We start from the raw sequence: 17822 nt of genomic DNA on the forward strand, positions 1-17822 counted from the left end.
AAACAGTGTGGAAACCTGTCTTTATTCAGACTTAACAGAAATAATATTGAACAAAATAACTTTTAGCTTGCCCAGGTAGTTTTAAATTGTATTTTGAGTTTATCTTACACTGTCTAGAAATGGTTTGGCAAGGAACATAGTAGGTAAAGAATGTGGCCACGTATGTTCTCTAATGGTATGTGGAAATGACGTGTTGGGATGTCCCTGTTGGGAGCAGAGTGTTAAGATCAAAACTGGATGTGAATTTTAAGAGCAGAAGTTGATCTCAACCACATTAAGCTTCTTGGTAATGAATGTTCACAATAAGCCCTGGCACCATCCTGCTTGTTGGAGAACCTTTTAGTAAATGCAGTCACTCCAGCCCTTTCTCCAATTCATTCTTTCAGAAGTCTGTTGTATATTGTTTTCTTCAGAAACTGTCTTACCAGCAGTGGGAGAAGGAGCAGGGCTTCATCATGGGTCTCAATTCAATTCCCTGAAAGCGGCAGTAGTTATACTTCTAATACACAGCTGTTGTTACAAAGCTGGATTTTAGGTATTGCATTTGTTCACCTACTAACCACCTGCATTTGTCCAAAGTAGCCTGAGAAAAGCAGTCTGAGCATTTCATCCATTCAAAGGTAGAAAAAAAGAGACATTCAATTACTATTTATTAAAAAATCACATTATTGGTACATATAACAGAATTCAAGTTCATTAGGCTATAATTGAATCCTTTTTGTATTAAATAAGCCATAGATATATTCATTGTTATAGAAGCTGATAAAAAAATCGTTCAAAAATTATATTTAGGCTTTTATGCATTATTATTAAAATATAAAGGCACTTCAACACCTGCATTTCTGTTACAGTCAGCATTAATAACTGAGCTTAATTAATTCAAAAAATATCACCAGATACTGTTTCTGCAATGAAAAGAAAAAAAAAATCAGAATCTATACACATTGCTTTAATAAAATATGCAAAGACATATGGCAGGATCTTCACTTGGCATTTATCTGCACAGCTTCAGTGAAGTCAATGGAACAAGGCCAATTCATATAGCTGATTTACACAGCTGAACATTCGCATCCTGCTATCCAGTGTAATAAGGTACCTGAGCTTTTTCCAGTTGATGGTTAATAGGGAAGCTAAAGTTGGCAGAAGTCCAGTCTGGCATTCCCAGTGCCAACCCTTCCTCTGTTATTTAAGATGAGGGCATGTTCCTAGCAGCTACCTCCAGCTGAATGATCAGCAAAGCATAAAGATTACATAATGTCTCAGCTGGACTAGTCTTTTCAATTGTCTGCATGGTCCAATTTTTGTCCTTTTCCTTGGTTATTTATGGTTTTGTTTGTTGGTTGGTCTTTAAGTTTGAGAATGCATTTTTATATTTCCAGTACATTTTCCAGTATACTTTGGAACATTCTTGCTAAAACTTTACACTGTTAAACACAACAAAGTTTGCTGCTGAGCATAAATTCAGTGAATTAGGATTTTGTCTCTTGCTCTGAAACAAGTGGCTCTCTGTTCTACACACAAGAGAATTCTGGTATTTTCATATGAAAGCATTAAGTAAAGAGATATCTTGCAAAAAACATTGCAAGATTCATTGATTTAAAAGTGTGCATGTTTCTGACTTCTAAATATTGTATGTAATATAGATATAAGTATGCAATTATTGGTTTTATATTTATATTATTGGTATAATAATTATATTGTATATAATACCACCTAACATTTGGATATTTTAACATTTTAAGGTATCTCTAACTTGTATCAGGCTTTTTCTATCTTTTTACCAGATAATAGAGCTCTTCAGTGCAAGTGTGAGGTGTAGGGTAGGTAACAACATAGAGAGAAGATTTTTCCAAAGAGATCAGAGAATGTGTTATACAAAAATATCACTCACAAATTGTAAGAAATCCTCCTATTGTCAACATCAATCTTTATGAATCCGAGGTAGAAGCCATTGGTAAGAAGTCATTCCTGAAAACTAATTCATGTTGGAAAACACTCAAGGGACGGCTTGCCCGACTGTGAGGACAAAACTCCAGGGGAGACATTCAGATACCTATGGACCCGCTCTCAAGCCAGATATATAGTAAAAAAAAATGTTAGCTACAGGATTTTCTTCTGTCACTGCTTTCTTGTATCCAGTGAAACTTAAGCTGGTACTTCTTAGCTGATTAATTACAGGCTCACTTGCACATTCCTCAAGGGAGCTGATTAACCTCCCTGCCTTAGAAGCTGCTTCTGAATTGCTTGGAGTAGATGTGGAGGCAACCATGGCAAGAGCAAGGTATCAATGGTTTTCCCACCCAAGATCTTGGTAGAGTTGACAGCTGAGCTCCTGCTGTTCTCTGCCCTGAGGAATGCTGGATCTTGTCTGACACAGGGAAATTCCTATGATCTACTGCTTGGCATCCTCATGGAGGTGCTGCTGCAGACAGCTGCCTTTCAACACGTGTAAAATTATCGCAGGATTTTCAAAACCAGTATGAAAATCCTGTGTGTTCTCTGAGTCCTGATCCAAATGCTAGCAACAAGAAACAGCAACGATCACCTAAATTCTTCACTTGGACTGGATTTTGTAGAATAAGTAAAAGACAAAATCATGCATTTACAAAGGTGGATGTCACGTCATCATTGGCTATAGTGACATGTTTGACTGAGGATGAGTTTTGCCTGTATGGTTCAATACCTACAAGCAGTCAATAAATGCAGTGGGGCTGGTCATGTCATATGGGTATGCCTATTTCTAAGCTTATGTGACACTTTAGGTTACAAAAACTAAGCTTGGGTCTATGGTTGGGTGCAATGATTACCTCTTAATATATTACCTTCACAGCACATTAATTTGGGTTTGTCGGTGTTATATTTAATTTGTTTTCTAATTGCCCTTTTGCTTAGCACTTTTACACTTTTACATAGGTTAGGACTACTGCTACGGGAAGAACTTTTTTTTTTTTTTTTGTCTTGTGAGCTCCAGAAATATGCTCTCCAATAGTATGGACAGTCTTAGACCTGCATCATCAAATTTTTAATGGGTCAGTGTATAAGAGACAGCTCCAGACAGATTGAAAAGGGAGCCCCCAGTGGAGCAGGCGGATGTGGCCTGGAGGAGGCTGCGGCCCATAGAGAGCCCCCGCAGGAGCAGGCCCCGGGCCGGAGCTGCAGCCCGTGGAGAGGAGCCCACGCAGGAGCAGGGGGTCTGGGGGGAGCTGCCGCCCGTGGGGGCCCCGTGCTGGAGCAGTTTGCTCCTGGGGGATGGACCCCGTGGTATTTTCTCCCCCTGTTCCTTTGAGGACAGGGAGTGTGAGAGCAGTATGGTGGAGCAGCATGATTTGACACATAGCCACAGGTGTGAAATCACTACAGTAAGTTTTACTGCATAAAATTATTTTTTTAGAGCAGGTAAATGTCACTTACTATGTCTTTTGGACAACTTGTGGTCCACAGATAGCAATCTAGAATCCCTTGTTTTAGATCCAGCTGTTCCCAGAAACAAATGTTTATCTGATATTTTTACTATTTCATACAAGAATAATAGAAATATAAACGGAATTATAACCAGTTTCTTAAAAGTTATTACCTTATTAATTTCTCTCAACATTGTGTACTAAATTTCTTTTTCTTATTTAGGTCCCTATGAGATCAGCATCCTGATATAATTACTGTAAGGCATATTCTGAGGTTTCATCTAATTAGACTCAACTGTGTAGTGATTTATTCTTTGCACTATTGTTCTAAATTCCACAGACCCAATAGAATTCTACAGATTCTATAGAATAATTGATTTATGGATGTGTTTCCCTATCAATTCATCTTGCTCAGCTTTCCTCATGTCAGCTGCTACAAAGCATTAATATGTGTACTGAGGTTTATCATCATTCTTTCACTGCAATTGAAGTTTTCTTTGTCTGATGGGACAAGTGCATGGTACTGAAAAGAAGTCAGAGGAAACGAAGCCTAAAACATAACCTTCCTGTTTAGTAATCTAAATGTATCTTCCTGGAATTCTGCCCTACACCTCTGTAAACATTTGTAACATTTCCCTTTAAAAAAATAATTGAGTTTTAAAACTATATAATCGTACATATATAAGCATTCCAATAGATGATGAATACGTCACTTTTTATTAATACCACATAAACTTTAAAACGTTCCCATTTTTCCATTAACATTTCCACTAGTAAACATTCATCATAAATCCCTTTGCTATTAAATACAGGAGAATTCCTAAATAAATCACGAACAAGTACTTGATATTAATACCTAAAGAAAACATAAGGCACAAAGATCAAACTATCAACATAGCAACTTAGCATAAAAACATTTCAACAGTTTTCAGGCAGAATGTTTTCATGTGAAGACTGGTAAGAGAACCCAGTAAGTCATTTCAGGTAAGGATGAAGCTTCTGGGGTCTAGCTTTTCTTGACAGACCAATCCTGATGGGGCCCTTGCATGTTTTAAGAGGCTGTACTCTTGCAACTTCATGTGACAGAAAGTATCCTATATAAAAAAGAGGAAAAAAAGTGAAAGTAAAACCAGAATTGCATATGATATTCACCAGAAATATATACATCCAAGATGTGTAAATTAGATGAACATTAATTGCAGCCTCTTGGTTCTGTCACATCTCCACTTTATTCAGCTGTATTATCTAACATATGCTTTTTGGTTGAAATTGAAATCCTAGTAGCTGGGTCACGCTCACATTCTTTTTTAAATAGAAGGATCCTCAACCTAACGTTAAAAAGAAACTTTCCTAATAGACTGGCAAGTCACATATTGTCCAAAGCAATTAGCATTCTGGGAGAAGGGGGATATACCGAGAGGACAAAGCTTTAATACTTACCACTAGTCTGAGGGGTTTAGATGTGCAACTCCAAATTACCATGGGAGTTTTTATCACTCCACTGGTGATAATAATCATAATGATTCTTCTTGTGTCACTTTTTTTTTTTTTTCACCAAGTAGGATAGAAGGATGTTGATTTTCTGTTCCATAGTTTATTAGGTAAGGTATACCCCATGTGGTAACCTGGAGCATGATTCAATCATGCTTTAGAAGATATTCTGGTTTGCATACAACAGTATATTCAGTGTGGAAGAATGAAAGACCACGACCTTGTAAACTAAAGATTAGGACATTAAGACACCTGGAAGAAGTAACAATCACACAAGAAGGAAGGTGTCAAATTTCAGGACTTTTTCCAATTTTATTTCCATGCTTCTATGAAAAGAGGAAGCAATGAGCAGTTAGCTAGTATATCAAATAGTGAGCCCATCAGAGCCTTAGGCAGGCACCAAAATTTTAAATGATGGGATGAGGAAAAAAAAAAAAGTAAATGATGAGGTAGTACTGCCAATATATCTTTTATAAGACTCGTAAGAGTCAGTTGGAAGAGGAACTGCACACACTAAAAGTCAATCAAGTATTATGGGCTTATATGCAGCCAATAAAGCATGGTAGTTCTGAAACCATGCAGAATTGTAAAACTGATGATATATAAATCTTCTTGTCCCACTCAGGTGTCTCCTTTCTCAAACAGTTGCAGCTTTGGAGGCAACGGTCACTTCAGGTATAAAACAAAGAACTTACTGCTACCAGAAAGCATCAAACCTGTACTTCCTAACTTCTTTCTTCTAACTACAGGAACAATATGCAGGGTTATACCACAGAGCTTTGCCAGCCGAACTTTATAAATTAATAGGCTTAATAGCAAAGCAGAAAAAACAGTTATCATACCCAAAATACATAAACAATTCAAATCATGTAGGAAGATACTCAAACGTTCCATACAGTCTATTGACTGAGAATGATGAAGATGTGAACATGAAATTTTTTCAGCTCCTTCCACTGGAAGTTTATTAGGTGCCTGTTGATTCTGACAAGTACTGGAAATAAGGTATAGAGTGGCTTAGAAATGTGCTACTGCCCTAGAAATCCACATGACTGGAAAAGAGGTGATCCAGGCAATTACTGTTAAGGTTTGCTTCCAAACATATCTAGAGACGGGAACTTAAAAAAGACTAGGAAGTGATGTAGAGGAAGTAGTTGCTAGTAATAGCAAGGGAGAAAATGTATGGTTTTTTCTTCCTCTGGCCTTTTGACCCAAAGCAACAGGGGAAGAAGAAACAGAAGACGATCCAGTTTCAGTCATCTTCTGATCTTTTGCAGGAGTAAGCAAGCTCCAACACCATCTGAACAAAACTTCTAAGAAAACTAAAATAAAAATAAAAATAAAAATACAGCCATATTCTTTGCAACATTTTGAATTCAGCATATGAAATAGTATCACGTAATATCTTCAGTAAAAAAAAAAAAAAAAGTGGGAAAAAAAAAATCAGAGGTGATCTCTAAACATTCAAGATTTTTGGTCTCATTATTTCACAGAATGGCCTGAAAGAAGGAAACAACTTTCTGAATTCTGAGAACAGCAATGTGTGCACCAGTTTAAGATAGGAAATAAAAGTGAAAATATCTGTACATAATTTGCGTCAGTGAAACAGGAGCCATCTATAGCATTGTCTTACAAAGTTTTAACATTTTATTTCAAAATAAACTAATAATATTGTTTTACTGAACGTTTCCAAGCATTAGAAAAAATGTAAAAACAGGCTTTTTGAAATTCTAATAGAAACATTGCCTATATCTTTCTGAATTTTCTTTCACGAGCTGTCCAACACCACAACTCTTCCAAGAAAAGTATAGCAAATAATATTCTCATTTGTTTTGGCTGTATCAAAACAATTGAAGCTTGAAGATGTTTGTTCCAAATAGCTCCAAAAAAAAGCAAAGGAAACCCCACATTTTTTGATTTCTTCTCTTTACTCATGGAATAAAATGGCTTATCTGCATGACTTGCTCTGTAACCAAAGCCAAAGATAAGACAGCTTTCTAGTAACGTATAATTTAAAGGGAGAGAGAAAGAGAGAGAGAGAAAGAGAAGAGAAAGCTAAATGGGGAAGAAACAAATAATAGTATTTCAGAAATGAGTTTATTAGCACTGGCATTTGTGGGTATAAATAATAGAAAAATATATTCTTACCTCCCTCTTTCTGTAAATTATAATTTTGTTCCCTCGAAAGCATGCAGGACAAAAAAGCAGGGTCCCATGTGTATGGCATTTTATGAACTGAATCAAATTCGCCTTAAAGGAGAAGCATGAATGCAACATTTAAGATTTTTAACTAAATTTAAAAAAATAATAATTTTGTTTCAACTATTTGTTAATTTGTGGTTCTTGGGGATGTAAGTAAAAAAAAAAATGTACACGTCATGGGAAATATTAATGAAGCTGCAAAGTCTCACGCTCAGAGGCCTGTCGAAAGTTATCTGTACACCTCATTAACTCTTTGTATAGATACAATGATGCAGTCTTTAATCCTGTGATTACATGTGTTCTCCACTTGCATGTTCTTAATCCAGACCAAGGTAGAGGAATGATCATTTAGTGAAAAATTAATCTGGTATCTTGTTAGGTTTTCATTCTCTGCGACAAGGCATGCAGCTGTAACTTGCAGTACATTATACTGTTGAAACCCCACTGAACAGAATTTCCTCCTGGGCTTTTCTGTGACACTCTTCTAATTGTTTCATTCTAATTACCTTCACAAAACCCCTGCGATCTTTGCTTTATAAATTTAGAGCTGAGTCCCTAGGAAATTGATTTCAGATGCCAAATCTGAAATGGCCATGTTTTTATCTGTGAATTTACCAAATTTTGTCCAAAGTTTATCTCTTATTGATTTAATTTACAGCTGTGAGAACTCATCGCTTTTGCAACCTGGATTTCAAATGCAAAATCTTATAAGCATATTCTTTGAAAACTGTCTGAATAATTTACCTATCATATGGGAACTATTTGGAGCTATAAAGTACTGTATTCAACTGACTTTCTTCTTGGTTTCCAGAATCATAAGTGAGGTGTATATGCTTCCTTTATTCTGGATGGAAAAAGGTCTTTCAGAATAGGTTGCTATACAAGGAACTAAGTAGGCAAGGAAGTGCTTATGGAAATGCCTTTAGAAAGATTAAATGCAGAATATGTTTAGAAACAAATTCCACTTCCTGATTTTGAGATCTTCAGTGCTTCAAAATGCCTTCACCAACACAGCATCAATGGCCCAGAATTATCTGTTAAGGACAAATAGCTTAGAGAAATGCTTTATGAGAAATAAGCAAGGATCACCCATGACAAGTAGTGCCTATAGCTCATGAAAATGCTCAAATATATCTTTATTAATTTTACCTCAGTTAGTGTTAAACTGCCTATCTTCCCAAAGTATTTTATTGTTCAGTAAATTGAACATATTAGTATCAATGGCAGATACCACACGTGTAAATGTTGCAAGACTGGCTTTTATGTATTCCTAGGTCTAGAACAAAACCAAGAGATTTAATAAGTGACTGCCATCACTGATCACCTAACTCCAAACAATATTTTTCCGAATATTTCTCTCTGTTTTGTGATCATTCTACTCTTCCATTTTCTCAGAGAAAACAGGCTTCTGAATATTATGTAAAATTCATTTTGAAAAGGTGAAGTTGATTTCCATAATAGTAAAAAGTATTTCAGTAGAACACATTGGTTGTAAGGGAACAGTCATCTCCTTTATGCATATTGTTTTTATCTATCATGTAGTAATTGAGCCTATTCTCTCTATAAATGTGCATCTTACGGAGTCCGTGACATTTTGGGGGATTTTAAGGGTTACTATGATGAAGTTTAAGACAAAAGAGATAATATGTAATGGAATGCATTAAGTAAAGTTTGAGATTCGCTGGCTGAATTCCAAACTACAACTGCTACTACACGATGCGCAGCAGCGGTACCAGTGTGGCTGTTTTGCATTTGGCTCTTCATAGAGAAGGACCTTTGGTTCCACAAACATTGTACAATTCAATGAAAACTCAGCTGTTGTTACAGATTTTTTTTTCAGCTAAGAAATGTACCTTTAAAGAAATATAAATATTTGCCTAAAAAATTATATTTGTTTATTGACAGTTAGTAATTCCACATGCTTACCTTCTGCAACAGGTGAATGTATCAATTCTTCACCTAGCAGTCCTGAAATGCAATACTCCTTAGGTGCTTCTTGGTCTTCATTTTCATGTGATATTTTTTCATTAAATGAACTTTCATCACTGTCAGTTATGTTTTGCCCTTCTATAGTACCACAGACTGGAGAAGAAACACATGTTTTCTTTTCATAAACACTTTCCACATTTTCATCTATCCCCTCAGAATTATTTAACGCACGATAATTGTTATGTGAGTTTGTTTCCACACTAGATAAATTGTTTTCGTTTCCCTTGCTAATTTCATGAAACATACGTAGCTCTTCTAGCACTAAATCAAATTTCCTCTTCAGTTCAAATTCATATGTGATTTTATTTTCCGAAGGTAAATACTCATCTTTTATGTCTTCAAGACATCCATTGTTCATTACAGATAAATGCATTTTTAATTTCTCTTCTGCAGCAATGAATGTTTTAGATTCATCTTCTGAATATGACATAATCAAGTCATTCATTACACTCTCACATTGACTTTCATTAGTTACATGCATTTGTTCATCACTTATCTCTTCCTGTTTTACATATTCAAGATGTTGTTTCCAAGTTGCTGCCTCTAAACTGACAGCCTTATTTGTCTGAGTATGTCCTTGTAAAGAAAAATACACTGTTTCTTTAGCCTGTAATTGGAAGTATATATCTGTTACAGTAGGACTTCCTGTGGATAGATCGTGCATAGTGGCATGAATTCTTTCATATCGGTTTTGTTTTTCTGCACTTAAGCAACTCCTGCAGCGTCCATCATCACTTACTACTCCATCTTTACTGATTAAAGTGCTGCTATGCAGTGGTGAAGTGATAGACTGATAACCACTTATGGAACTAACAAATATATTTCCAGAACTTAAATAAGCATTTGGAAAATCTACAATTTTTTTTTCATTGGCTACATGTAAGCTGCATGCATCTATTTCTTTGCAATATTCAGGTTTCTTTGTTTGACTGTCTTGTAACAAGAGAGAACAACATTTTTCCATAGTTGTTTTTGACTGCTCAGGTAAAGCTAAAACATCTTTTGATTTATCAGACAAATTATCAATGTTTTCTGAACTACTGATAGTGTTTTCCTCAGTAGTCATTTTTTTGACAGAATTATATTGATTTACAAGCAGGAGCTGGTCAAAGTCTTCAGAATCATTATTAAGCGGAATTTTTTTGTATGTGTCAAAAATTGGAAGAGTTTTTTTAGACATGAAATTATGCAAACTTATTTGTAACTTTTTGGTTTTAAAATATTCCTGGTTATCAGCTTTTACATAACTAAAAGTATCCAAGTATTTCTTCCTCTTATATATAACTTCATTTGTAGACTTTATACAATTTCTAAATCCAGTTGTTTTATGTTTTTCATTGTCATTTAAAACACAAGGTAAAGCTATAAGTCTTTCTCTATGAAAGCAGCTGATGAACATTTTCTTCAATACGTTCTTTGCCTGTTTTATTGTAGTTACTAATATTTGCTGATTTGAACATTTATAATTTACCTTTTCAAATTTAAGTTGTGAATAAGCAGGAAGGTAAGTCAAAAATCTAAGATTTGCTCTTATCAGATACTGCATTTTTGTGACTTTGGAGCAAAATATCTTCTCTAGTGAAGAACAATCACAATTGCCCTGCAGCAAAATAAGGCATTTAGAAATTAAAATTTGCTTTTTCATATCCTTTTTGTGACTTACAGACTTCAAATAGGTGCTGAGAAATCTTTCACTCCCTCTGGACAAGAGGTGGTCCTTTCTGATACATCTTCCCCTAGGTAATCCTCTTTTTTGGTTATGAAAGATGGTCCCTCTGTTTATGAAAGTGGACTTTTCATCACCTGAAGTTCTAGAAAAATGTCTTCTCTGGCATTCATTATGCAATTCAAAACTAATGGTATTCACAAATTTAGATTTTACAATGCCTGGATAAGTTTCATATTTTTTATAAAAGTCTGTGTTTTGCCTCAGATTACTATCTGTGCATGAACTTAACTGCACTTGCTTTCTGCCACATGAAGGATGTTTCTCCACTCGCATGAACTTCCCTTCAGTTGGTAATAAAGCTTTCTTCTTATTGAAAAAGGAAGCAAGAATTGTCTTTTGTAGTTTCAGCTTCAGATGCTTTGAAACAATTGCCAGCAAATAAATGCATGTTTTATTGTTGTGGCTCCTACTGATATTGCGCTTTACTAACTCTTGAGTATAACACTGGTTGTTTAATGTTTTACAGAAATGAAAGCAATGTAGAATACCATCAGCCTGACACTTGGGCATATTTTTATGTAAAGATTCAGCCCATGTCCTGAATGCTCCAAATAACAAGTTTTGAAACGAAAACCTTAATTTAAACCATTTCTTTCCCCTCACTATATTGAAACTCACTTTTTTATCTGGAAAATTCTGCACAACAATGGGAGTACAATTACTTTCAAATACAATGTTTTTAGTTAAATATCTTTTGAAATCAAGTATTTCTTCTGTAGATAGTTTTGATGCTGCTTCATACAATCTAATATCAGCATTGGAATTACGCAGACCATGGTGAATGTCTAACTTATTTTTCTCTAATGCTTCTGTTGCTGCTAGAATGCTTTTCTGTATATTAAATGTTACCCTGTTATGACTGTTCTTCCTCCCCAATCCCTTCAAAATATCCATACTGCTGATAACTTTCTTGTTCTGAACTTTTTTAGCACTAATGTAAATGTGGATCCTTGACTTCTGGTCATCTTCACCATCTGATTTCTCTAGCATCTTATCTTTAAAATCACTTTCAACAAATATTAGATTACATTCAATATCTGTGTTGATACCTCTGAAATAAGTTGCAGATGCTTTGTCTTCTTCCGCCCAAGCACTGTACTCTTGTTTGCTAACCGACTGGTAATTCTTTTCTTTACATTCAGAACCAGCAGATGATGCTTTTACAATGTTTTCACCATTTTGCAGATTTTGGTTCCCTATCTCAGATATTTTTTGCACAGCACATATCTGTTTAGATGGCATCAAAGATGGTAGGTCTTTAGGAGTTTTCCCATCCATCTCCTTCAATTTAGTTGATGGCATTTTATTCTTTATTTTATCTGAAATACTAGGAAAATGAAATGTGTTTTCTTTCATTAAAAAATTGGGAATTTCCAGTGGCTCTATACTTTTAAAAGGTTTTGATGTTGGAATTACATATGAATTGTATTTTTCTTTATTATCTCTTTCTGTAGTAGTTTGATGACCATTATTGTAATAATCTTTGTTTTCTGTACTGCATACTTTTTCTAAAAAAATATTTTTCTTGTGTTCTATCTGTGAAAGCATAGAACTGGTACCACATAAAAATGGAACTTGCAGAAGTTGATATTGTCTCCACCTTTTATCAGAGACAGACCTATGACTTAACATTTCCATCTGAAATAAATCTCTGTTTAAAGGTGTAACTGAACAATTTTGTTTAAGTTCATTATCATCTTTTATTTTATTTTGTTCTATATTGTTGTCCTGAAGCACTTGGATGGGATTTAGTACCTGTAGATTTTTGCATGTGTTAGTAGCACTCCACACATTGCAAAACTCTGTTTCAAGAGGCTGCCCATACACATCCAAAGAAATGTCATCTTGTACAATATTTTGATCTTCATTTTCAGGACTCTGTCTTTTGGTGGACAGGTTATTTTCTAATACTCTACATGGTAATCTTTTACTATTACAAGTTTGAAAATGGGAAAATTCTCTCACACAAGTTTTTCTTGCTCTATCACAACTTTCCTTTTCTAATGCCCAGCTGTTTTGTCTTTCTGATAAATATACAGGCTCATTTGGTGGTGTCTGATACCTGTTAACACAGCAGATGCTTTGTTCTAACTTTTGCTGCTCCTCTTCCTCTATGTTTTCTTGATTACTTTCTGTTTTATCACACTTTGGATGTAAGTAGTATTCGGTTTGATATTGTGATACAGATAAAAATGTTTGAGTACATGTGTTTTCCATGCTCAGAAAAATGAGCTGTGTACTTGTGGAGGCAGTCCTGAAAATTAAAGAAATATTGGAGTGTTAGGCATAAATTATCTTTTAATGATTTCCAAAATGTACAGAATATAAATTAGTAATTCTATTATACATACATGTTACCATGCTGATATTTGTTTGGTATGCATAACAGGAATAAAGACAGGATCACTGAAAATCATTTAAAAACAAGACCTAAAATTTAACATGGAGATTATTTACAAAAGCTGCAGATGCATACAAAATTAAAATGGGTGGTGATAATTTCACTGTGTCAACAAGTTAAAGAACATTTTTCATGTATTTGTCACACTGCAATTTTACCCAAAATGAGTACTGAGAACAAATTTAAAGAAAATAATGCTCACTGATGAATTCTTCAGAATCTGGGGAGTGGGTCCTTTAAAGTTGTTAAAAGCTGACAGGAATAGCTAGCCTTGTTTTCACTGTGGGATAATTTGTAATGTGGAGCTGTAACTATGTTTATCAAAAATGATATCAGGTATGATAAAACACTGTATCTGTCTTCATGTACAAAGAAACAGTGTTGTAGAGGATACATATCTAGATCACCACATATACTAGCCTACATGATATTTAGCTTCATGCCTCTTCAAAGTAAAAGCACACAGCAGGTACATTTACAAACTGGTATTCTAGGTACTGTGTGGAACATAATTTGAACAAAGTAACATTTCATGTACTGATAGAGGGAATTCATTATTTCTTGAAATGCAAATAATTATTAATAAATAAAGGTTTAAAAACATGTAAAATAAATGCATATGCTTATATATTAGATACAAAATTTATACGTTAAATGTATTATATATATATATTAATTACAATTAAGTTCTCCAAATGTCAGTAACTTTTTTAGGGTGGTTATGTAGGTAAGCAGCAATCACATGTAACAGACTGGTTCCGTTACCTCTGAGCAACCCAGTCACCGTGCAGACCTGACCTCCGAGAGCCAATGGGAAGGAGCTCAAAATGTTTCATGAAGTATATAGTTAAGAAAACTTTATTTATTTCTTTTTTCTTAACCAAGAGCGCATGATTGAAAAGATCAAGCAGCGTTCCTAATTAGTCAGGTTTACCTCTTTAATGGCACACATAGAATAAACAAATAGATAAATATATAGATAAACAAACAAACAAATAAATAAAGTGAGGATATTCCTGTGAAATGCAGAGGAAACAAATGCCCAGGCAACTTGTGGCTTTCCAGCCCGAGGCTCTCCCCCTCCCTGAGGAGGGTTTCCCTTGTTGCAGGTGATGGGTCCCTTCGTCCTGCCCCCTCCGCCCCTGCCTCTCCCTCCTGCTTTCGTTTATCCTCTGACAAACCTTTTTATTTATTTATTTTTCAGTCTTTCACGGCGACCGCCTCCCGCAGCGGGCTCGCTCCTGTCCCGGAGCCCCAGCCCCGCGGCGTTCCCGCCCCGCGCAGCCCTCAGCGCCCACAGGAACCCACCGCGGCGGCGCCCCTCGGCCGCCCTCTTCCTCCCCGGGCTCTGAGTGCCCCGCACCGGGGCTGCCCTCGGAGCACGGGGCACTTCGAGCTGGGAACCTGGCCAAGTGGCCCCGGGACAACACCGCCGACCCGCTCGGTCTGCGGCGGCCCCGGCGCGGCTCCTTCCCCGCCCGCCCGCTCCCGTCGCCTCAGGGCAGGCAGAGCCTCTGGAGGCGGGAAGAATCCCTCCGCCCCACCCAGTCGCTTCACATCAGTTCTCCTCAGCGTCTGAGTCTCCCTCCGCCAGGAGGAAGAAGTCCGCTGTGAGGAGGGGTGGCCACAAGTACAAGATTTGGTGCCCGAGCAAGGCGGTGATGCTGACCGAATAGCACGCGGGCAGTTATTTCTACAAGCTTTCTTCTATCTTGCGTAATTCCAAAAAGCAGGAGGCTCTGTATGTAAACCCTCACATCCAAAGGTTTTTTCCACAATTCTCTTGATACATTGTCAGCAGAAAACACATTGTTTCCTTCAACTCTTTTCCCACAGTAGCAAGCATTGCTTAAGGCAACAAACTTATTCCAAAACTACCAAATATTCACACAGGTTTCTACTTCTGAAATAGGTGTCTTCTATTCCCCTGCTGAAATTCTTTTCAGAATGGTTATTTTTTAAAATGCATACTAAACCAGCTGGTTGCTTTAACACCATTAAGGACCGACAGTAAAAATACCAATATCTTCAGGGACTTTTGCCACAAATATATTTTTGTTAAGGTGTATTTCCATGCCACAGTGATTAGGTCTCCTGAAGCCCAACACATCCATTGCACCTGGAAGCACACATTGCACTTACGAACTGTATGGAACTGAGACTTAAAATAGCTTTCTTTTCAGTATTCCTGCTTTTGTAAATAAATCTGGGTAATATCTGCTTTCTAATACGCAAGAAATAATATTAATTGAATCAATCTTTAGTTAACAAGATATGGTTCCCGTCTGTGTTTAAGCAACAAATAATCTCATTGAAATCAATTAGATTACACTCATATTTTAAAGTATTTACAACACCATATGGAACAAAGACCATGATATGAACTAGAAATAAGTTTTTAAGGCAGGCAAGAGAGCAGCAGGGTCACCACAACACTTGTGTGTGCTATTCCCTTGCATTAGAGAAGCATCAAGGTGGCATTCCTGGAAGACAAATTATTGTATTTTTCTGAAGCAGAAATGTTATCGTGTTCACAGTGCTTTCTCACATCTTCTGAGTGGAATAGCTCCTCGCTTGCCTGCCAGTGTGAAGTCCCTCACCACGCTTCGTGGGTTGCAGGTAGACAGGAGTCGGTTTAAAATTGTTCATTGTCTCTGAACACTGAAAATAACAAGGATTACATGAAAAATAAAGAAGACTTTTTTTCTTGCATCTACACCACGATAAATCAAGATTGATTATTAAAGTCCATTCAGTTGTTTCACACCTGTGGCTTATTTTGTTATATACAACTTAGCTAGCATAACCTGACAGACTTCCACTGAAGCATATTTTGCACACTTCTGTTTTCAAATCATAACCAAAAACATCCATACTACTTGATTACTGATATTACAAACTGGATACAGCATATTTCTACAGATGGAGCAGGAAAAAGACATAATGATTTTCCTCACTACCAAGTTCAGTAATATTTTAATGGGATGTAAACACCACTTCACATTTTAGTTCTAGAATTTTTATAATTTCAAAAATTTTACTTTCTGTCAAATGATTATATCTCCATATCTCTCTCATATAACCTTTATTATACTATGTTTGCAAGTTGACTAATCGGGTTCAACAAAGAAGTTTCTGATGCAGTGACCAACTTCAGAAACACTCCTGTACTTCAAACTAGTGTTTAAAACATTGACTCTGTAGCACACTCACTCTCTCTCAAAATAGGAGAGAAAAACATGACAAACTATTATAAAATAAAGGTCAGGAACAAATAAAGGTCAGAAATAAATACTATGAGATTAAGTCAAATATAAACAGACAGTACCAAAAATAATGATACTAGTCTATGTGAGCTGTAAGACACTAAAATTTGGCAATTGAATTGCCAAGTGAAACAACATAATGTTACTTAACTCCTTTTTCTCAGTCTGCCTGTGCTAGCTTAATGACCGCAGCCTTGCCCTTGTACTTTATTGTAAGTAAACTGCATTTTAAGAATGGACTTCAAGTCTGTTGTAATCTTTTGTGTTTCTATCATGAAATGTAATGCAAAAAATTCCACTCTGAAAGTAGTTCACCTTGTAACACTGATTCATTAAGGGTAAAAATTAAGATTCCAAAAGTAATGTTATTCTTTAGTAGGAAATTATTTTATTATGATACTCCACCTTTTTCATCATTAAAAAGTTGCATTTGACACTCATGAACATGAAAATTAGCATTCTTAGAACTAGTATTTTACAAGTTAACTTTTTTCAATATTTTACTGTCGCACGTGTAACACAAGTATCATTAAAAGTATCCATGAAAAGAGTTGTTGCGTGAAAATACTTCACATACTTTCTATCATAACTTCTGCTGTACACCTCTAACTCACATATTTCTATATACCCATGTCATTTTGAAATAGTTTAAATAAAGACTTCCACCATTCCCTGTGTTCCTGATTAATCCATATTCTCCAATAGTTAATACTTAGCTGTTAAGCTTTTTTTCCTAAATGTTCCTTGGTAGAATAAAGATAGAACTTCAACTATACCCAGCGGACTTGCAATCATAAGGAATACCACGTGTTTCATCATATACCTTAAATCCATATTCTCAGCAGTGCTCATAATCACAAAAAAAAACAAACAAAAACCATCATATAGGAGATAACACTATGTTTCTATCAGGTTCCACGTGTATGCAACAGTTCTTCGAAAAGAGAATGATTCAGCATCTGCTTGTCCCTCAGAGCTGGACCCGGAATAAAACTGTCCCCAAAATCACAAGTTTCCATGAATTTATTTAGTAAATATTTACTAAATGCTTGGTACCATTTCTTGAGACATTATTATTTTTATATTCCATTAGTACTCAAATTTTGATTTTCCTCTTTGTTTCTACCATTCTAAATGGTGACAACTCTTTTGTGACCAACACAATGCAACCATCTTAAAAAAAAAAAATGAAGCTGCTTCAAAAGGAAAATTTTTCCCTTCCAGCCTCATAAAGAGATAAATTAAAAGAAAAATACTGTTGTAAAGCAAGGGAGTTACAAAGTATCCACTCTTCAACCCTTTGAAAAGAGTTACACACATTGTCTTCCCGCTGCACTGGTCTAGCA

At 35.8% G+C, this 17822-nt stretch overlaps 1 protein-coding gene across 4 annotated transcripts; it reads right to left on the minus strand.

Annotated features, from left to right (window-relative positions):
* Positions 1-4099: 4099 nt before the first annotated feature.
* On the minus strand, positions 4100-15077 carry RAD51AP2 (RAD51 associated protein 2). Of its 4 annotated transcripts, none has more exons than XM_066994958.1 (4): positions 13976-15074; positions 9018-13063; positions 7038-7139; positions 4100-4495 (listed from the first exon to the last, which is right to left on the minus strand). In XM_066994958.1, exons 1-4 carry the CDS (start codon positions 14044-14046, stop codon positions 4377-4379), a joined length of 4338 nt encoding a protein of 1445 aa, XP_066851059.1. In that variant the 5' UTR covers positions 14047-15074; the 3' UTR covers positions 4100-4376. The 4 variants fall into 4 exon arrangements, with proteins under 4 accessions (XP_066851059.1, XP_066851060.1, XP_013028115.3 ...); XM_066994959.1 differs by having other exon boundaries at positions 14519-15073; XM_013172661.3 differs by having other exon boundaries at positions 14392-15073.
* Between the last annotated feature and the right edge of the window lie 2745 nt (positions 15078-17822).

This window comes from Anser cygnoides, chromosome 3 (genome assembly GCF_040182565.1).
Source record: "Anser cygnoides isolate HZ-2024a breed goose chromosome 3, Taihu_goose_T2T_genome, whole genome shotgun sequence".
NCBI classification, from domain to species: domain Eukaryota; kingdom Metazoa; phylum Chordata; class Aves; order Anseriformes; family Anatidae; genus Anser; species Anser cygnoides.